At 35.7% G+C, this 22,880-nt stretch overlaps 1 protein-coding gene across 1 annotated transcript in view; it reads left to right on the top strand.

Moving 5' to 3' along the window:
* LOC150106452 (protein FAM204A-like) overlaps positions 1-22,880 on the top strand; it is a 70,199-nt gene that overhangs the window by 34,263 nt on the left and 13,056 nt on the right. The window contains exons 4-5 of the mRNA XM_090392449.1: positions 421-538; positions 6,629-6,718. Coding sequence (XP_090248575.1) covers positions 421-538; positions 6,629-6,718 — 208 coding nt within the window. The remainder of the gene's footprint in view (positions 1-420; positions 539-6,628; positions 6,719-22,880) is intronic.

Here is a 22,880-nt window from a genome sequence, read left to right as displayed (position 1 = left end):
TGGCATTTGCCTTTGTGGCTTAGCCTTCTACACAAGGCCTCCAAGTAGTTTGGCAAGAAACAAATCCTATATATTGATTATAACTGTTTTATAAGAAACTTTAAAGAAGCCTCAAAAATGGTCTGTATCCCCACATGATGTAACAAAAACCAAGATCTTAATATTACACCAAGTTTAGGTCTGCATTTATCAAAAATTAACAGCAGAGCTGGGATATGACATATCTTATCCCACAGAATGTGACAGCAATAACTAGTGTTGTTTAAAAGCTGACATATTAGTTAACTTTTTTTTTTTCTGTCCCTTTGTTTATATGCACTAGTTTTTAGAAACTTGTAGTCTGAATATCTGAAATTAAATTAACTTAATTTTTTTTTGTTCAAATATTATCACAGTTCTTATTCTCTACATTAATTTTAGGAGAAATGATGTAGCTGATGAGTCTCTTCATACAAAACAGTGGCAGGAAGTTAAACCCTTTCTGACAATAAATAGTCATCTGACTGGAGCAGTACCACATAATAAGTATGGCCCAAAGGTAATTTTCTGTCTTTAAGTGTAATAAATTAGAGAGAAGTAGTTTTGATTAGTTAGGATGTGTTATACAAAATTTTTTTTTTAAATCAAGGATAATTATTGATATTTATTTTATATTTTCATCATCTTTCTGAAAACACACCCCAACTCAACATCACCAGAGTTAAAGATCGGTACTATCAACATAAGAAGTTTGAATGGCAAAGAAATGGAGCTAGCTGAGGAATTAGATAAGTACCAGATTGACATAATAAGGGTGACTGAAACAAAAAAGACAAAAACTGGTGAGATCTTTCTGAGCAATAAATACAAAATGTTATATTCAGGCAATGATAATCAAGGAAAGGAAGGAGTAGCCATAGTATCACCAGAGTTAAAGATCGGTACTATCAACATAAGAAGCCTGAATGGCAAAGAAATGGAGCTAGCTGAGGAATTAGATAAGTACCAGATCGACATAATAGGGGTGACTGAAACAAAAAAGACAAAAACTGGTGAGATCTTTCTGATCAATAAATACAAAATGTTATATTCAGGCAATGATAATCAAGGAAAGGAAGGAGTAGCCATAGTATTCAACACAAAATGCGAGGCTAATATTCTTGAATCACAGGCAGTCTCAAGTAGAGTGATGTGGACAAATATGAGAATGGGAGAACTGGACAATGAGACTTATTTGTGCCTATGGTCCCACAGAAGGTTCTACTAAGGTAGAAGCAGAGGAATTTTTTTATGTTTTAGAAAAAGCAACTGACACAATGAAAAAGGAAAAGTTGGTCCTTGTTGGGGAGCTGAATAGCAGAGTAGGAAATGATTGTCAGACATACAAAAATATTTTGGGAAAATTTGGAGTAAAGAGCAGAGCTAATAAGAAATCCAACATGCAAATACCTGTTGGATTTCTGCTCAGAACATGATGTTCCAACATAAAAATGTGCACAAATTCACATGGAGAGAAGAGGCAAGGAATAAGAAAAGTCTCATTGACTATGTTATTGTTGATAGTGATGTTTTCTCCCTGCTGCAGGACACCAGAGTGTACAGAGGATTTGAAATTGGAAGCGATCACTATTTATTCTTGAGCAGGATAAAATTGAATTTCATATTGAAAAGAATAACATATAAGAAAGTTTTAAAGCAAATAAAAGTTGAGCAGCTCTCAGATGTGAACTGTAGACTAAAATACACAAAGATTATCGAAGAAAAAATGAAAGAGTTTGAGAACAGGAACCAAACCTTGGAGATTCAGTGGCAAGCCTTGAAGCAAACCCTGATTTATTCAGCCAGAGAGCCATGTGGTGAGGTTGTCTGCAAGGATAGAAAAATCAGGACTCCATGGTGGATGCAGGAAGTTAAAGAGGCAGTGAAGGAAAAGAAGAAATTATATCAAAAGTTCCTGGCAAATAAGTCAGCTTTAGCTCTTAGAGAATACAGAGACAAATGTAAGAAAGTGAAACACTGTGTAAAACTAGCTAAACAAAAGTCATGGGAGGACTGACTTTGGTAAGAACATAGAAAATAAATATCAACAAGGTGGTAAGATATTCTGGAGGTTGTTAAAGAAACTTAGAAATGGAGGAAAAAGTGCTGTAAAAGGGGGTTAGAGATGATAAAGGTGACATGAAAACAGGAGAAAAAGATATCCCTGAAGTATGGAGTAATTACTTCGAAAAATTGCTAAATGAAACAAGCAGCAATAGCACAGTGGTAAAAAACACTCAACAGGCATACAGTCAGGAATACATATCCATACTTGAAGTAGAAAAAGCCATCAAAGGCTTGAAATATGGAAAGGCAGCAGGAGTAGATGATATTCGACCAGAAATGCTGAAGTATGGTGGTATAAAAGTCTTACAGTGGCTGCACTGCATAGTTCAGAAAGCCTGGACAGAGGGACGAATTCCCGATGATTGGAGTACAGCTCTCATAGTACCCATATATAAAAAGGGAAATAAAACTGAATGTGAGAATTACAGAGGTATTTCCCTACTGAGTGTAACTGTGTAAAACTAGCTGAACATTGAAGAAGTTTAGCTAGTTTTACACAGTTATTTACAATGTTACTGTGTAAAACTATGCAAGTATACTTGAGAAACGGTTGAGAAGAATTGTGGAAGAAAAGCTTGGTGAAGAACAAGCTGAATTCAGGCCAAATAGAGGCTGTCAGGATCAGATCTTCACTTTACGACAAATAGTCGAGAAAGCATGGGAATATTACAAAGATCTGTATTTAAGTTTTGTTGATCTGGAAAAGGCATATGACAAGGTGCCAAGAGAGAAGCTATTCAATACGCTACAGTTATATGGTGTCAATGGGGCATTATATCAAGCAATACTTAGTCTTTATTTGAGTTGTAAGTCAGCAGTTAGAATTGAAGAATGTATAGGAAGATGGTTTAATGTTAAATCTGGTGTGAGACAAGGATGTACATTATCCCCTCTGTTATTCATTATCTATATGGATCTCATGATGAAGGAAAGTGGTATTAAACATGATATCAGAATTGGAGCTGTTAATGTCAGCTCTTTGCTTTATGCAGACGATGTTATACTTCTGAATAAATCCGCTACAAGTTTGCAAGATTCCCTGCTAAATTGAATAACTGTTGTAATATATATGGTATGAAGGTCAGCATTAAAAAGACAAAGACAATGAAAATAGGTAGAATTGTCGAAAATGTCAACTGTGTTATGAACGGGGAACCCGTGGAACGAGTAAAACATTTCAGCTACTTAGGCATGATTTTTCGTGAAGATGGTAAAGTAAATATGGAAATAGACAACAGAATCAACAAAGCTGGTATGGTAGGAAGTCAATTGAATAAATTCATATGGAATAAAAGAGAAATTAGTCGGAACACTAAATTAGCTGTATACAAGACAGTGTTCAAACCAGTTTTAACTTATGGATCTGCGAGCTGTGTCAGAAGTAAAACACTTGACCAAAGATTAGAGACCGCAGATATGAGAGTTCTGAGAAAGATTAGAGGCATGAAGAAATGGCATCAATGGCATTATCATATTAAAAACGAGGAAATTAGGAAAGAACTTGACATTGTCGGCATCCAAGAATGCATTAGCAGAGCTAATCTCATGTGGTATGGTCACTTAAACAGAATGGCGAGGAAAGAAACAAGTGTTCTCTGCCCGGTTGGCAGGAAAATGATCTAGAGGAAGACCAAGATATAGGTGGATTGATACGGTACAATGTGCCTTAGACGATAGAAATATAAGATCTGATAATGATAATATTGGAGTCTTGACAAGTAATAGGCTGATTTGGAGGAAATTGTAGATGGGAAGTTAGTGATGATGTAAAGTTTTCATGTAGTACTATCATATCCTGTACACCTCCTTGAGGGTACATGTCAGGAATTTGATGATGATGATGATGATCATCATCATCATCATCTTTCTGTGTAGAATACATTAAATAGAATATTATGGGCATAATCTTTGGTTTGAAAAGACTTCGGTTTGATTCTAGCCATGACCTGAGAAATCCTTATACAGATCTGTAGACTATCTATCCACCTTAAACTGAAGGTGGGTTAGCCAGTAAACTGAGAAAGCAGGTTTTTATCCTGAAAACATGTACAAAAATAATGTTCTGTAATATGGAGTTATGCTGAGATTGGATTGTGCATTGTAGATGATGGATACTATAATGCTGTGAAGTGTAATAATGGCCTCTTGCATTGAATCCTCAAACTACATAGGCATGTCATGCAATAATACACAGTACTAATGGTAATTGTTCTCTCTCATTTACTTTGTTTCATTTTACACAGTTTGTGTTTATATATGCAATATTATTTATTTATAGATATGTAACTTAATTCAGCAAAAAAGATCTTTAGTTTTCCTTTTAAACTTTTTGCATTCAAATTATTATTGCATAAAAATTTGCTGGTTTGTGTAATTCAGTCACTCGCATATCATTCTTGCTGTCAAGTGGGTTTGAATACCATTTTGACCTGAATATTCATGATAGTTTAGTGGTAGATATGCATTGCCCAGTGGAAACCTGCAATTACCTTTCTTTATTTGAGCTGCCTTTTATTTCTAGCTATTCCTGGTACAAACACATTACATCCATAGCCCTCCTTAGCCTGCCAAAAACTGTGTTCTCTTCCATTAAGACACTACTTTTCACTTGTACAAGTCCTAGCACTATGTAAATCACAAACAAATCTTCCCAACATTAATAACATTTGTTCTCATATTTGGGGTATTGCACCAAAAACCTCCCTAAGAGGGCTTGATACTAGAAGAGGACAATCTGCTTGATAAATGCCACCTGCTCTCTGTTCTTACACTCTTTGCCCCTCACTTTCTCATAGATGCTCTGTTTTGGCATTATATCTTTTCTATAGGTTATTATAATAACGGCTGTTATAGCCTGTTTTTGTTTAGGAGTGTCCCTTATTTTAAATACATTGGCTATTATTACTCAAAAAAGGGGTATATATATTTTAGGGCATTATGGGTGAGTATAGAAGGCAATTATAGCAGAATAAAAGAGGTGGAAAAATTTTTTGTACATACCTTGTTTTGATTCCAGGATGTCTTCCAATTTCATGATCCTGCTTAAGGTTGTTTATAAAGAGGGGGGTGGTAGAAGGAGGAAGGGAGGTTGGGGGTGTGTTTTACGTGGGAAAATAAATTTGGAAACCCGGGTTATGTATTAATAATATATATATAAATATATATATATATTATTGTTTTTAGGGGCACATTTTGTGGGGGAGGGAAGGGAAGGGAAAGGGTTTACTTATGTGGAAACTGGGGCAGGGGAGGGGGTTAACAGGGTGCGGACCGTTTCGGTGGACTGACCATCATCGGAACTTTTTCGGAATGAGTGTAGGGCTATATCAAGACTGTAAGTTGAATCTGCCAAATAAGGGCATTTGTTGTCGCTAAATGGCCAGAGGCGTGGCTTAATTTGTAAGTTCTGGATTGTCCAGCATTCGAAAATTAGGTAGGGGCGGTGGACGTTGATTGAATTTTCATCGCATTTTATGGCAATAGTTTTGGATATTCTAAGCATTGTGCTTAGAATATCCCAAGTGCTTGATTCTTCTTTTTCTGGTGGGCACTGAAGGAGAAAATATTTATCCTAATATTTTCTTGTTGCATCAAATTAAATTTTGTAGCTGTTATTATAAGAAATATGGGAGGGGCGGAAAGGATTCAGAAATCCTGCATTAACAGTAGTAATGATTAATAATAATTGCCCTATTCTGCTTCATTCAATGTTAATTTCTTTTAGTAAGAAGAAATTGTCCACTCTGTTAGCCTAGTGGCTTTGCGCTTCGCAACCATATGCCTGGGGAAGGAGTGTCCTAGGTTCGATTCCCATTGACAACGTGAGGAGCTTAAGGATCTTCCTCAGCCATAATGCCAAGTTAGCTGGTCTTGGGCGTGGACAGCAGGGTTTTTTCTGCCAGTTTATCTGGGGTTTTTCATCCCGCAAGCAGGCAAACCAGACCCGTGAACACACAGGCTACAGTCATAAAAAACATGGTAAGGAAAGCAATTGGAAACCACCTTGCGTCATTATCTCTCTAGTAATCAGCTGCAACCTTCTCTAAGAGAGGAAGCCACAGGATCAGATGAAGAAATTGAAATAGTAAGTACAAAAATGGAGTGGGGAAAGGGGGAGAATGGTAATGGAAATTAGCAATATTTTTTTTAATTGCAGGACTTAGTAGATATGTAGTGGATGCAGCAGTTCTTCAATCAGCAGTTTTATTCTTGATGAATCTGTTATTTCTCAAATTTGCAGTATTGTCAACTCAAACTCAACCAGTCAGATGCTTCTTTTTTTTTTTTCTTCATGTACTAGGATTATCAAAATTAATTATTTTTTCAGGGAAATAGATAACAAGTATATAATAGAATAACATTGGATCTCGATATTGAGTAAAAGTTTAGATAATCATTGAAATATTACTGTGCATTACTGATGGATTACATGGCAATGACATTGTTACTCTATTGCTGGAAAGAAAATAACTAATATTATTAATTAAATATATTTTTGCTATCTTTTTTGTAACTTTTGTTTTATTTGTTTGTATTTTTGCAGACTGAGCTAGAAGAAATGGTGGATGCTGCTATCAGTGATGGAGATTTTGAAAAGGCTGAGCTGCTCAGTGACCATTTGTCTAATAGAGAAGTAAAAGTTTAAAAACTAATAATAGGTTTCCTAGATTTTCACAGTTGTGTTTAATATACAGATATTTAATAATTACTTGAGCTATCCATCTATCCTAGTAACTCACTTGGTAAAAGTTGCTACTTTTGTTTACTACAGAGATTGCAGGTTCAAATCCATATAAAGCACAAATGTTTCTAGAAGCCTAGCCTGGTGTTAAATATTTTTATTTATGTGATTTATACTTATTTAGTTTGTTACTTGATTATATCCTTTCTTATTCAAAACCCTTTTTCAATTAAAATCCTACCGGCTGCTCTATGTCGTTACTTTCTCTATATATTCTGTTTTATATATATCTATTCTATCTTTCTATTGCTATTTTACTTTTTCAGATATCGGGCCTAATATGCTTACATCTAGGATTGTTTCCTCTTCGGATACTGGCGCAGCAAAATTTATATTTTGCTGCGCCAGCCAGTATCCTATAGCAGAAAAGGATCCTTGCTCAGGGAGACAATACTAGATTCTGAGGCTTTCTTACACAATATCTTACTTTAACACTGCCATATACATTCAGATTATTGCAGTCATGACCGAAATCTATAATTATATACAATACTATTTAATTCCTTCCTCCAAAATAGGTTCTATTTTTATAAGTGGTAGTTTGGAATCGTAATCAGGCATGACTCAGGTTTAGGTAAATATGACATGTTTATTGGAATATCTAAACAGAATACACAAAAATTCATACACTCAATTTGACTCGATACTAAATAAAAAAAAGGACTCGAGTTAAGAGGTTAACATATTCTAAATTAAATCAAAACTTATGAAACATCGTAAAACACAATAATTGAAAATTGGGATAGATTGCAAATGATATGAAGTTAAGCTAAATTTCCTTTCTGCAATATACTATTCATATAAAAAAAACACAAGCAAACATTCTTATGTTACTCAATTACTATAATTCCATATTTCTAATCTCGTTAAGTTAATTTTATCACAAACAACACAAAAGATCTCTTCCAAACAATTCTTCTTACTCTCAAAGGAAGTTAAGTTTCTAATTAGAGACTGTCCACAAAGTTCTTTAGAAAATGTTCTTAATTTACATACACATATAATCTTCTCTCTTCTAAGGAATATTCTACACAAAATAGAGTAATTTTACTTTAACGAACTTTTTCCCCACGTTTTCTGCACCATGTGTATGTCTGTATGTCTGGTTACTTCTTGTCTATTGGTTGTCCTTACGCCAACGTAGGAGGTTACGCTATCTTCATGATTTCTGCCGAAAACAGACTCGAATCTCTGTGTTTCAGGATACATTTCGATGGGACTTTTCAGCGACGACTTGATTCTGTTAGGACTGGAAATTTTATTTTCAGCTCTGCGTAGAATCCTACTCCATTCTCAAGAAAGCTTGCTGTCCAACATCTTATCTTAGCACCGACACTTCATTCCCCCCCCCCCTTTATGTGAACTCCCCACTAACTTCCGAACCACCAAGCAGGAAAATGATACGACAAGAGAGAGCTCTCCAGATATGGCGCTTGTCCCCTTATATTCTTCGTTAGAGCGTCCCCTTTTTTGGAGTCCCTTTTGCACATGACCTATATTTTTTCACCCCTTGGTTTCATCCCTTGCCTTCCCGATGCTGTTACGCTCCCGGATTCATGGAATACACTCCATTGCACATTCCGTACAAGCCACCGCCGGCACTACGCTGGACACTTGTACTTGTATGCTTTCTAAGAATTATTACTTAGTAACTATTTGGTGACTCACAGTTAATCTATACAGCTTAAGTGAGGCTTAAAATTAATATTAACAAAATTCTTCCTTTAAGACATTCTCTAATTTAATTCTAGTAGTGATCAAAAGATTAAAGTACATCAAACATAAGATAAAGTTGCAATTTTTATACATAAAGTGAAGAAGTTTCACTTTTGATTTCAGCTGATGTGCAGGTATTTCTCTTTGTTAGTAAGTTAATCTATACAGCTTAAGTGAGGCTTAAAATTAATATTAACAAAATTCTTCCTTTAAGACATTCTCTAATTTAATTCTAGTAGTGATCAAAAGATTAAAGTACATCGAACATAAGATAAAGTTGCAATTTTTATACATAAAGTGAAGAAGTTTCACTTTTGATTTCAGCTGATGTGCAGGTATTTCTCTTTGTTAGTAAGTTTAGCATGTTAGATTCTGAATGAATGATTTCTTTGCAAGATTCCTTCATTCAGGATCTAACACTGGATAAGTTTATATAGCTTCTTGGGTTTATAAGACTTGTCTTTTAAAAAAAAATGTGTATGTGTATACACACACACACACACACACACACATACATATAGTCTTCTCTCACTAAAGCAAATACAGTTATAACAAACTCACTCACTCACTCACTCACTCACTGCTACAAATTACCAGTCCAAACCAAATTCTAACAGGCACAATGCTGTTCTAAAGGAAATTCACTACATCCATTATAAAACAGAATATTTCTTTGGTCCCTAGGAGAATGGAATAGCGAGAGTTGACTCTGTGTGTGTGTATACACGGTCTTGCCACTAATACTGTTACAACTTCCACACACCATCGAGTTGCCCACAGAATTGCACAAGCCCAGTTCTATTAGTGGTGCTGTCTGCAACCAACATTCGCATGCTTATCAGTAGAAAGAGTTATCTAGCTGTATAGGTTAACATGCAGTTGGGAGATTATGAGAACTGTAGCTGCAATAGCACTTTACAAGGTTGGAATGCAGCCAGCTGTTATTTTCAACATGCTAAAAACACTCAGGATCAGTAGGTTGTTTATGTATCGGATTATTAACCATTATAACAATACAGAAGATGTATCTGACTGCTAAAGAACAGGTCGACCATGTTGCATTTGGATGCAACAGCTTGTGAGAGCTGTGAAGGCTCTGCCATAATCCTGTGAGAACACAGAAAGTGATGATGCAAGAGATGAACATTTCGCAGAGAACGATGTCATGTATTAACTGATGACTTAGGGTGATGGACACTTCCTAACACCACAACTTATGTGGGAGAGGATGATAAAATCAAAGCACTTCTTCGGTGGTACACGAATAACAGACACAGAGACATCCTCTTGATGAGAAGATTTTCACCATTGAAGAGTTGTTTAACTGCCAAAATGATCAGGTATATGCCCCAGATGGTCACACAACACATGCCATAGCAACCAGGATTCAGAGAGGTCATCACCCTATTTCAGTGAGAGTTTGGTGTGTGTGTGTGTGTGTTGGGGGGGGGATGACGTAACAGGGGATATCCAAGTTGCATTTCGTGAGAAAGTGTCCAAAAATTTGCCAAAGTGTATTTGGACACCATGTTGGAACCTGTGGCATGGCTCCTGAACAGCATCTGTTTCAGAGTAGGCAGTTGACCTTTCAACAGTACTCAGCCCCTGCACACAAAGACAAAGACCACATAACAGTGGTTGTGGGCAAGATATGCCTGGTCACATCTCACCATCTGATTGGCCATCTGTAAGTCCCAGTCTGAATCTGTTGGACTTGAAACTGTGGTCAGAACTGGAGAAACTAGACTGCAAGAAACAGCACCCAGCATTACCAGCCTGAAGGTGGATTTGGAATGAGCAGTAGTAGCATTTTTGTTGGATATTATGCATGCCACCATCGATATGTGACCTCACAGACTTCAAGCGTACATGAATGCAAAAAGGGGGACATTTCGAACATTGAGTGCTGCTATATGCACGTTATACATGTATATATGTGGGTGGTCTGAAAAGTTCTCGGTCTTGACCATAGATGAAAGCACTATTGGCACGTTTTTTTTTTCTAAATTGGTACATATGTCATAAGCATCCATGTGAAATTGCAAGTCATTCTATCAAGTAGTTTGTTTTGTACAGCAAGGGATACAGATAACACTTTGTTTAGACAAAGTGTTGTCTGTACGACACTTTCACAACACTGTAGAAAGTTTAATGCCAAAAGAAATTCATTCGAAGTTCATAAAAATTTATGAGCACTTCTCCTTCATTTTGACAATTAAGAAATGGGCTGCCAAGTTTAAATGTGGCCATACCAGCCTTGAAGATGATCCACATGAAGGATGTCTAAAAAGTGTAACAACACCAGAAATCATTGATCAAGTGCATGATATGGTATTGAATGACTGGCGAGTCAAAGTGCATGAAATTGCTGAGATTATAAGCATTTCAAAAGAACGTGTGGGATATATTTTGCATGAAGAATTGCAAATAAAAAAGCTTTGCACAAGATGGATGCTGCGCTTGCTCACAGTAGATCAAAAATGCACTCGCACAATAATCTCTGAACAGAGCTAGGAGCATTTTAACAAGAATAAAACTGATTTTGTGCATCGATTTATTACTATGGATGAGACTTGGATTCACCATTACACACCAGAATCCAAAAACGTTAGTTTGCTGTGTTATGCTTGTTGAAATCCGAATGATTTGCTGATACTATGACACAAGACCATTCAGAGTTCAACACAATTGTTTGCCGATGATGTGAAGATAGGCAGGGCAATCAGGGATGCTACTTGATATTCAACACTTACAAAATGATTTGAATAGGCTGGAAATTTGGGCAAGCGAAAATGACTATCAGTTTAATGTTAGTAAGTGTAAAGTTATGCACTTTGGCATGATTAGATTTTCAGCAGCATATTATATTAGTGGGGTTATGCTACAAGAAACTAAGGAGGCAAAGGGATCTTGACGTATTGGTGGATAGGAATTTCAAGTTCAATGGTCACATAGCAAAAGTTGCAAACACAACTCAGAGGATAATTACAATTTGTGTACCAAGTAAGGAATGGAGTTTAGAAAGAGGATTTTTGCCTTTTTATAAGGCTTTGATAAGACCACACCTGGATTATTGTGTGCAGATTTGATCTCCTGGGTTCCAAGAGGATAAAGCTGTGGAAAGGGTGCAAAGAAGAGTTACAAAGATTATTTATCTGGATTATGGAACTTAGATTATAAGGACAGATTGCGAGTATGTTGATTACAGACTGGTTGACAGGAGAAAGAGGGGTGATGTGATAGAGGTCTATAAACTTTTGAATCTGTGTTATAGGATATCGATCTGATGAAATTTTTTTTATATGGAAGGTGGGGAGAGAACATGGGAGCATCCATGAAGTTAAGTTTGTTCACAGTCAAATAAAGGGTAAGAGCTAGGAGTTTGTCTCTCACAGAGTAGTGAGTGAGTGAGTGGAATAGTTTGCCTTTAGGGATAGTGAGTGCATCTAGTGTGAATGAATTTAAGGGAAGGTATGACAGCTAGTTTGGCTGATTTATAGCCTCTCTTAATGAATCCCTGATTCCCTGGAGGTCTCAGATAATAATAATAATGATGGTGTGATTGCACATGAAGGCATCTGTTTGTGTGTGTGGGTTTTCTATACATAGAGATCTTAAGTTTTTCTGAAAGATTATTTTGCATCCAGGAACAGGAGAGAACCATTAGTTTCCAATCCCAAGGTAATTTATATTATTGGGTGTTGATTCTTCAGACGGTTCAGAAACTCCTTTAAAGAATCTGGTTCATGACTCCAAATTAAGAAAACGTGAATTTATCTTTTTTCCATAACCTTGGCTTTAACGGGAAAGAATTGATTGCTTTTTCCTGAAAGGTTTTCTAAATATAAATTTGCTAATATAGGAGATAACGGGTTGCCCAAGTTCTATTTGTAAATAGCATTATTAAAAAGAAAGTAACCAGAATTTATGCAATGGATCAAGAGTGAGATAACTTTTTTGATAACTTATCTTTTAAAAGAATTAAAATGTCTTGTGTAAGCACATTAGTAAAGAAGGAAATAACATCAAAACTTGTTATAATTTCGTTGTTTTGAAGATTTATGTTGCTAACAATTGAAATTTTAATTTTGTTATGTCACCATGGTCTATTCCCAAAGAGCTATTACTCACAAAAAAAGTTTGTCTTCAAGTTTATGTCTTCAACCTGAAGAAGTTAATTTACCTCATATGGAATTCATCCTCACAATTAACATTGCAAACCCCCCAACAGATAATGTTACTATTGCAGAATGTCAAGCTATGAAAAATATATAGAAAAAATACAGATATTATAATTTTCCCCATAGACAAAGGTAACTTGACTTGTCATCCTAGACCATGTATGAAGTATGACATTCCCTGACTTATCCTACTATGGACAGACAGGAAGATATGTTAACATCCACCTTTAAGAACATAAGAAATACATTCGCTATCATTATTATGGCAGGTTTGGACCCCCAGACCATACTTTGGACACTGCTTTCCACAGGAGTAGATGGAGGAAAGCCAGTGTACTATATAGAAGTCAATTACAGATCAGAAAGATTATTTTTAGAGTCAGCAATGGCTATGAAGCATTCCTTTAACCTTAACAAATATGGCTGCATTACTTTGCTAAAATTTGGGAGACTATCCTAAGATCAGCTCCTACACAACTATAATAGTTCTTTACAACATTAGAGGGCTTCATATTAGGACTTAGACGAGTTTTTATATTGTGACACAATAATGTTTATTAGAAATGTATTCACAAGAATAAATAATAATTTTTAATATTGCAAATATTTCAACATGAAACTAACTGGCTCATCAATGCATCAGCATATTCACAAGGCAAAGATAAAATATAATCAAATTCCTGACATGTACTCTCAAGGAGTGTACAGGATATCAAGACTCCAGCATTATCAGATCTTATATTTTTGTCTTCTAAGGCACTTTTTACTGTATCAGTCCACCTATATCTTTGTCTTCCTCTGGGTCTTTTTCCTGCCAACCTGGCAGAGAACACTTGTTTTGCTAATCTTTCCTCTCCCATTCTGTTTAAGTGACCATACCAGTTGAGATTAACTCTGCCAACACATTTCTGGATGCTAACAATGTCAAGTTTTTTCTTAATATCCTTGTTTTTAATATGATATTGTTATTGATGTTCACTGTTCACACCCCTAATCTTTCTCAGAACTCATATCTGTGGTCTTTAGTCTTTGATCAAGTGTTTTATTTCTAACTCAGCTCTCAGATCCATAAGTTAAAATTGGTTTGAACATTGTCTTCTATGCAGCTAATTCAGTATTTAACTAATTTCTCTCTTTTTTTCATATAAATTTTTTCAGTTGACTTACCATACCAGCTTTGTTGTCTGTTTCCATATTTAATTTACCATCTTCACTAAAAATTGTGCCTAAGTAGCTGAAATACTTTACTTGTTCTGTAGGTTCTCCATTCACAATCCAGTTGATATTTTTACTGCTTCATTGTCTTTGTTTTGTTATTGCTGACCATACCAAATCTAATACAACATTTATTCAATTTAGTCAGGGAATCTTGCAGACTTGTACTGGAATTATTTAAAAGTATAACATCATCTACATAAAATAAAGAGCTGAGATTAACATCTCCAATTTAGATATCAGGTTTAATACCACTTTCCTTCATAATGTGACCCATAGAGATAATGAATAACTGAAGGGATAATGTACATCATTTTCTGACACCAGATTTAGCATCAAACCATCTTCATGTACTTCCTTCAATTCTAACTGCTGACTTACAACTCAAATAAAGACTAATATTTGAGACTAATATTGCTTGATATAATGCCTCATTGACACCACATAACTGTAGCATTTTTAATAGCTTTTCTCTTGACACCTTGTCATATGCCTTTTTCAGATCTACAAAACTTAAATACAGATCTCTGTTATATTCCCACAATTTCTCAACTATTTGCCGTAAAGTGAAAATCTGATCCTGACAGCCTCTATTTAACCTGAATCCAGCCTGTTCTTTACCAAGCTTCCTTTCCAGAATCTTTCTCAACCATTTCTCAAGTATACTTGCATAAATCTTACCAGGAACACTGAGTAGGGAAATACCTCTGTAATTCTTGCATTTAGTTTTATTTCCCTTTTTATATATGGGTACTATGAGAGCTCTACTCCAATTATCTGGAATTCATCCCTCTGTCCAGGCCTTCTGAACTATGCAGTGCAGCCACTGCAAGACTTTTATACCTCTATACTTGAACATTTCTGGTCGAATATCATCTATTCCTGCTGCCTTTCCACATGTCAGGCTTTTGATGACTTTTTCTACTTCAAGCATGGATATGTATTCCTGATTGCATACCTGTTGAGTGTTTTTTACCACTTTGCTCTCACTGCATGTTTCATTTAGCAATTTTTTGAAGTAATTACTCCATACATCAAGCATATCTTTTCCTCCAGTTTTCATGTTCCCTTTATCATATCTAATTCCTTTTACAGCATTCTTTCCACTATTTCTCAGCTTTTCAACCGCCTCCAGAATATTTTGCCATCTTCTTGATATTTATGTTCTCTGTTCTGACTAAAGTCTTCCCATAACTTTTGTTTTACACTGTCTTTAGCTTTCTTCTTTGTCTCTGTATTCTGTAAGAGCACAAGTTGATTTATTTGCCAGGAACTTTTGATATGCTTTCTTCTTTACCTTCACTTCCTCTTTAACTTCCTGTGTCCACCATGGAGTTGTGATTTTTGTATCCTTGCAGACAGTCTCACCACATGCCTCTCTGGCTGAATCAGTCAATGTGTTCTTCACGTCTTGCCACTGAATCTCCAATATTTGGTTCCTGTTCTCAAACTCTTTTATTTTTTCTTGAATAATGTTTTTGTATTTTAGTCTACAGTTTACATCTGAGATCTGCTCAACTTTTATTTGCTTTAAAACTTTCTTATATGTTATTCTTTTCAGTATGAAATTCAGTTTTATCCTGCTCAAGACTAAATGGTGATCACTTCCAATTTCAAATCCTCTGTACACTCTAGGGTCCTGCACCAGTGAGAAAACATCACTATCAACAACAACAACAACATAGTCAATGAGACTTTTCTTATTCTTTGCCTCTTTTCTCCATGTGAATTTGTGCACATTTTTATGTTGGAACATTATGTTAGTAATAACCAGTCCATGTTCTGAGCAGAAATCCAACAGGTATATGCCATTATTATTAGCTTTGCTCTTTTCTCAAAATTTTCCCAAAACATTTCTGTATGTTTGACAATCATTTCCTACTCTGCTATTCAGATCCCCAACAAGGACCAACTTTTCCTTTTTCATTGTGTCAGTTACTTTTTCTAAAGCATCAAAAAATTCCTCCACTTCTACCTTAGTAGAACCTTTTGTGTTACCATAGGCACAAATAAGTCTCATTGTCCAGTTCCTCCATTCTGATATTTGCCTACATTCTCTATTTTAGACTGCCCGCCATTCAAGAAGGATTAGCCTCGTATTTAGTGTTGAAGAGTTGAGCCATGTACTGAAATGCTACCTTGCAGATGGATTCAAAATAAATCACATTTCCAAAATTAAAATTAACTGATTTGAAATCAGAATTAACAAAATTTAGATAATTAATTGAATGACAGCATTATATTTAAAAAAAAAAATGGGTGGGGGAAACACACTATTGCTTGCTATTTATGAGGATGAGAGATTCCCAGATCTTCACAGGCTTCTACATACAAGACTCAGCACATCATCCATCTAAAAAAAGTAGGCATCTTCAAATCTTGGCACATGTTATCTGACCGATTCTCAATCTCTCCAATAAGAATTAAGCACCATCCAATGCGTCATACTACAGAATGGCTTCATCCTGAGGAAGTTTAAATGCATAGAAGCCTATCCCCAAAGAATCCTTTGGGATAGGCTTATGCATTCTTAGGCTTGTAGATTCTACATTCTTCCCCAAGGTGAAGCCATTGGGGAAGCATGACTATTTATCCTCTCTTGGTTACTTTCCACAAAAGATAAATAGTCCCCCTCTCTCCCTCCCTGGTGTTTACCAGGTTCAGTGTGTGCCCCCTCTCATACTTTCGACAAACAGGATGTTCTCTTAAAACAACTACAATAACACCAGTCTTTTATCAACAACAACCAACTTGAAAAATCTGGCCTTGCTCAGCATGTAGTGGATACTGACCCCAATATCCCCTTATGCAGTACTCGAATTTTACATAGGTACAGGTTTAGGTTTGAGTGGTTATTTATAGAGCATGCTGAAGAATTTCTACACTGCTTAAACTTAAATCAGAATGACTGCATCTCTTTTGCCAAGATTTGAAAGAGTCTCATCCTCATAAATGGCAAGAAATAATGTCCCCCCCTCCCCTTTATTTTTATATAATGCATGTCATTCAATTAATTATCTAAATTTTGTTAATTATTATTATTTATCAGTTCATTTTAATTTTGGCTTTATTTGCAATCTTATTTTGTAACCACCTGCAAGGTGGCATTCTGGCACTTGGCTCAGCTCTGTAAATAAGATTAACATTCTTTGTTCTAGCTTTACCTTGTGATTATGCTGATGATGACCAGTTAGTTTCTGGTTCAAAATATTTGTAATAATAAAAATTATTATTTATTGATTGTGAATATGTGTGTCTAATAAACTAAGAGTAGATCTTTTGTTCATTATAATTTGAATTTTTTCACTTACTCATTGTCATGTGTAAACTGTAATATGTTGTTTTCTATGAAGATGCTGATTTCAAATCCATTGAAATATTATTAATTTTTTTACAGCATCTCCATGGAGTTCGGAGACTCATCGTGGGGAAACCCAAATCTTACTCACAATTCCTATCGTACCTCTCCTTGAATCCATTCACCATCACGGAACTCACACCAATTCTGGCAATCCATTCCACTTTCTGCACAAAAAATCTGGTCCGCACACCCCCCTACTCACCACACTATTACACATTTTCCACGGATGACTCCTAGTTCTCTGACTATTTGTCATACATTGAAAAATTTCACTGGCATCAATTTTATAAAATCCCCTTTAATATCTTTTTATTATGTCCCCTCTTTTCTGCCTATCAATTAAACTTCATAATCCACAAACCTTCAACCTACCTTATAAAGAGTAATAATAAGTTCCTTATCTATACTTGTTAGAGTGTTTTTCAACATCAAAGTAATTCGTTGAGCTATTTTACCAACTTCTGCAATATGTCCTCTGAACTTTAACTCTTTGTCCACCATTATCCCCAAGTCCCTAGCCTCATCAATTTCTTGCAAACCAATACTATCAATATGATACATCATATGCAGCCTTTTCAGCCCCATTTATTTAAATTGGCATTTAAATAAATGCCAATTTATTTAAATCATCCTGCAGGATATCTACATCACCTTTATCAACTGTTGCCCTCCCCAGTTTTGCATCAGCAGCAAACAACTAAATATCCTCTCTTAAATCTTTCATATTATTGATATACAAATTAAAAAGTAGTGACCCTAGTACTGAACCCTGAGGTACTCGACTGGTCACTATCATTCTCCTAGGCTCCACCATACACTACTGTGGTGCCTGTCTGTCAGTCACCCCCCCCCCATCACGCTACTAGCTTCATAGCCATTCCCATCCCCTCCAGTTTTTGTGATAGTTTTCCATGTGGTATTCTGTCAAATGCCTTTGCAAAATTGAGGATTACCTTTATCCAATTCTGCTGTCACTTTATTATAAAATGTGAATAAGTTACTAAGACAGGACCCCTCCCCCTTCCTCTCCCTTAACAAAACCATGCTGCCCACTATAGAGTATTGCATCCTGAACCACCCACTTTTGTATTTTCCCTTTCACCAACTTTTCCAAACTTTAACAACCACTCCCAATATATTAATTGATCTGTAGTTTGCCACCTCTGTCTTGGAGCCACCTTTATGCAATGGTACTATCTTATCCTCTTTCCACTCCCTTGGAACCCTGCCAGAGCCAAGACTTAGATTGAACAATTTCTTCAGAAGCAGTGCCATTTCTCTTGAACATTCACATAGTACATGGGCTGATATGCCATCCGGTCCCACTGCTGTGTTCACATTCATATTTTTTATTATTATTCATGACACCTCCAAGGAGTCCGAAGTCTCATCACAGGAGGACACCTACTGTACAACTCTCCATCTCCACCACTATACTGAACCTCTATTCACAATCATCTACTGCCAACACAACTAGTATTTTTTTTTGTCTGTAAATTGTGTGTATTCTGAAGGGCTAATTTGTCTATATGCAAGATGAAAAACCCAAGTTCCCAGGAGAAAAAACCCTGCTACTTCTGTATGAGATCGGCTAACTCACCTTCAAATCGAAAAAGTCCATATAAAGATTCCTCCTGTCACAACAAGAATCGAACTTAGGCTTTTTTCTAATTGAAGGGTGCAATGTACCTTCATTCTTCTAATGGTACTATGTAGGTGCTTGGTCTCAATGGTTGGTTTTAATATACTGAACACCTCCTGTTCCATTCTATCTATACCTCAATGTTGATATGTGTCTCTGTAACATCAGCAACTGTGAAATCGCCACCTGGATGATACACCTTTGCAAAATGATCACTCAGCAATTCAACTATTTCTTTTGGTTCAGTCACCTTCTTACCATGAGCATTGCTTAAAGTCATTCTACCTTAGTCATTTTTCCTCTCACTTGCTACACAATGAAAAAACTCTTATGGGTTTACTTTTGCCTGTTTAGTTAATTCTCTCTCATAGTCTGATTTGGCCTTCCTTACCATACTAGTCATTCTTTTTGCTATCAGACTGCATTCCAAGGTCAGGAGGAGGATAAACCAAGTTGGAATTAAGTGGATGATTAGGAATATTAAGTAAGAGCTGCAATAAAAGAAAAAACACTACGGAGAAAATAGAAAGAAAAAAGTGAACAGCATACTCGTACTGCTCGTGAGTATGCTGTTCACTTTTTTCTTTCTATTTTCTCCGTAGTGTTTTTCTTTTATTGCAGCTCTTACTTAATATTCCTAATCATCCACTTAATTCCAACTTGGTTTATCCTCCTGACCTTGGAATGCAGTCTGATACTGCTACTCTCAAGCAATCTCTGACCACTTGCCATGCATTAATGACATTCTTTTCTTGTAGCTTCTCAAACCATGGCTGTTCCAAGATGGCTCCTGAGTCTCTCATAATCACCAGCCTTATAGTTGAGCATAAATCCCTACTTGACAGAGAACTCCACATGTTTGGCAACTTCCCAGAACATGGTCACTTTCCACAATTGGGGGGGGGGGGTAGAGTATCTATCCTGGTTATGAATACATCTTCTGATGGTGTTATCAGATCCTACACCCTCAAATCTCTTGTCCCCTCTGTAACCTGTTGTTTCATGTAATTATGCCTTAGCAATTGTATAAATCCCAATTTCATCTTGCCTTCCCCGCCCCCCTTTCCTACCTCCAATCGATGTCCCCATAGTTAAAGTCCCGCATAATAATTATTCGGCCTACACTTATGCTAATCTGCCAATACATTTCATCTACATCTTCCTGTAGACTCCCTGATCTATAATAGCAACAAACAACGTATTTTGTTCCTTTTTACCTCTATCTTACACCAGACTGCCTCAAATGAACCATCTCCCTCAGAACTTCTAATTTTGTTGGTGTAAATCTGCAACTGTTATTAGCAATACCCCACCTCCTGTCCTGTTCCTTCTATCCTCCCTGAAAATACAGTACCTTTACATTCTATCCCTGTAAATATATCATTTTCAGCCAACCAGGTCTCAATGATGTCTATTATTTTTTGGCCAAGTAGAGGAGCTTAGCAATACTAAAAACTCCTCACCCTTACTCCTGATGCTTCCTGCATTCGTGTACATGTATTTCACCATCCCTTTGTACACATAATTGCCCTTGTGTAATGTCATTACCAACCCAGTTAAATTAGAGACCTGTGAAATCCCATTTGGCATTGCATAATTGTTACTGTACCGATGCTCATTTATCACAGCAATGGCCAGACACATGCTTGATTTCATCCTCCCTAATTTCTTGAGTTTCCCTGGTTTTGCACTACTACGTATATGCCAGTTGATAAACATCTTTTTATTATTTAGTTTGTTTGGTGTTGTAATGCTCTTAAAGTAAGTTATGAATAAATGTCAAACAACACTTGCCAATTAGATTAGTAGTGAAAAATGGTATTTTGTGTGTGTGCATGTGTGTTTGTGAGAGAGAGAGAATGCACTACACTGACATTCAGTGAGAACAGGTACGATTTCAAGGAGATATGACTTTAGAAGGATATGCACAACTCTACAGATGTATTGACAGTTTTTCCATAAAACAAATGTTTTTACTAATACCTTCCTTTACATGTTTATTATTTTAGTGGCATACACTTTTCATTAATTTTTCTGCATACACTTTTCATTAATTTTTTTTTTTACTAATCTAGAAATTTTTATTTACAATAAAAATTGCTTTCTAGGCTGTGTTAAATCTGTGTACTAGAAAAACAGTGAGTACCATTATTGTAATAATGCAAGGCATGGTAACTGTATCAAAGTGCTGCAAAACTCGAAAAGAATAGTACTTTCAAGAATCTTATTATTGCTATATTATTTCTGTTTCTTTATCTATGCTCTATCTATGAATTTTTCTCACAGCTTTCAGCAATGATATTCAAATGCCTATGTGTCTTTTCTTATATTTGGCAAGTGGCTCAGCAGAGAAAAAAAAATATAGAATAAGTACAAAGGGAGGTGAAGATAGAATATGAAAGAGTGAAACAGGAAGAAAAGAGAGAAAACTGGATAGTGATTCTAGAAGAGGAAGGCTTGATGAGAGCATCTTGCTTCCAAGAGACGAAGGATGATGCTTTTAGAATACAAAGAGAGAAAGTGAAAGTAGACAAATGATTTCAAAGGTAACAGGTGTGATGAGAGAAAAGATATGAAGGTGTTCCTAGAAGCAAAGTAAAGATTGAGTCTGTTGCCACAATACAATTGGAACAGATTGAGAAATAAGGACAGCAGTTGCAAACAAGTCAATTCATAATTTGTGCAGATGGAATAGTGTCAAGTTTATAGATGTATGAAGTGAATTTTATGGGTGAAAGGAATATTATGTGACTTGAACATGATTGGATTTGGAGTTAGATGTCTGGAGAAAGTGCTGTTCAGTTAGAGTTTGGAAGTTTTAGAGTCTTGGAAACTAGACTATTGCCGGGGGGGGGGGGGGGGAATGCAAGCGTGTGTAAGCATTGTTGGGGAAATTAGTGGGAGTGAGAATGATCAAAAAATGCTAGATCTTGAATTTGAATAGGGAAGTCAGTACAACATTCAGGAGTAGTTGAAGGCTCAGAGGGATAATACTGAAGTTTATGTAGACTGTTTCAGTATGGGTATGTGAGTAGGTAACTTTGAAAACTTAAAAATGAAAACTTAAACTTATGTGAAATAAATTTATTAGCTGTAAAATTTTTGCCAAAGTATCAAAGACGTCTTCAGTACAATAACAGCAATGGAACACAAAATAAATTAAAAAGCACCACTACAGTGTCAGTAGGACAACAGATTGTCAGTCAATTCCCAATTTAAAAAAATATAAATATAATAAGATAATAATCAGGAATTTGTATAAAATTGATATAATAATATTTTCCATAAAGGGGATAACGAAAGCACTTAGATCTGTTTAAGTTAGGTTGGTATAGAAAGGCATTACAGTTCTCCTTGTACAAATGATCTGTAAGGAGTCTACTTTTATATAAAAGTTTAGTTTTCTTCCAAAGAATCCTATGTTTAGTCATCATGACATATTCTGCTAGGCCAAACTGCTCAGGTTCAAGATATCCAAGCAGTTCGGGTTGTCTTTATAGATAAATTCAAGCATATTACATGATCGTCAATTGTTTAATTCTATCTGTTCAGTCAGTTGCTGTATATCGATGATGATGATGACTTGATGAAAGTGACTTCCTATTGACACTGGAAACAAGAGGTTCATTATCTGTCAGTATTGCAGTGTCTTTCATTGTGTAGCAGTATAATAGCTGTAGAAATGTAAAGTGCAATAATTTTAAAATAAATTTTAATATTATTACAGATTAATTCATGATAAAATATTCCAAAACTTATGAAAGCATACTTATCTGTTAAAGGGGGAAGGCAAGACAATACTAAATTAGTTTGTTACAAAAAAAAAAAAAAAAAAGGTTTATTTTGAATAGTATTCCTAAAAGTTATTTTGCCACTCTTTAGCACAAGTACTACAATTATTTCACAGTTGATATTCTTAATAAAGTGCTGATTTCAACA

Source organism: Typopeltis vanoorti, chromosome 5, assembly GCF_054136105.1.
Source record: "Typopeltis vanoorti isolate ZY-2024b chromosome 5, IOZ_Tvanoo_1.0, whole genome shotgun sequence".
NCBI lineage: Eukaryota > Metazoa > Arthropoda > Arachnida > Uropygi > Thelyphonidae > Typopeltis > Typopeltis vanoorti.
This window is presented reverse-complemented; position numbering and strand designations above follow the sequence as displayed.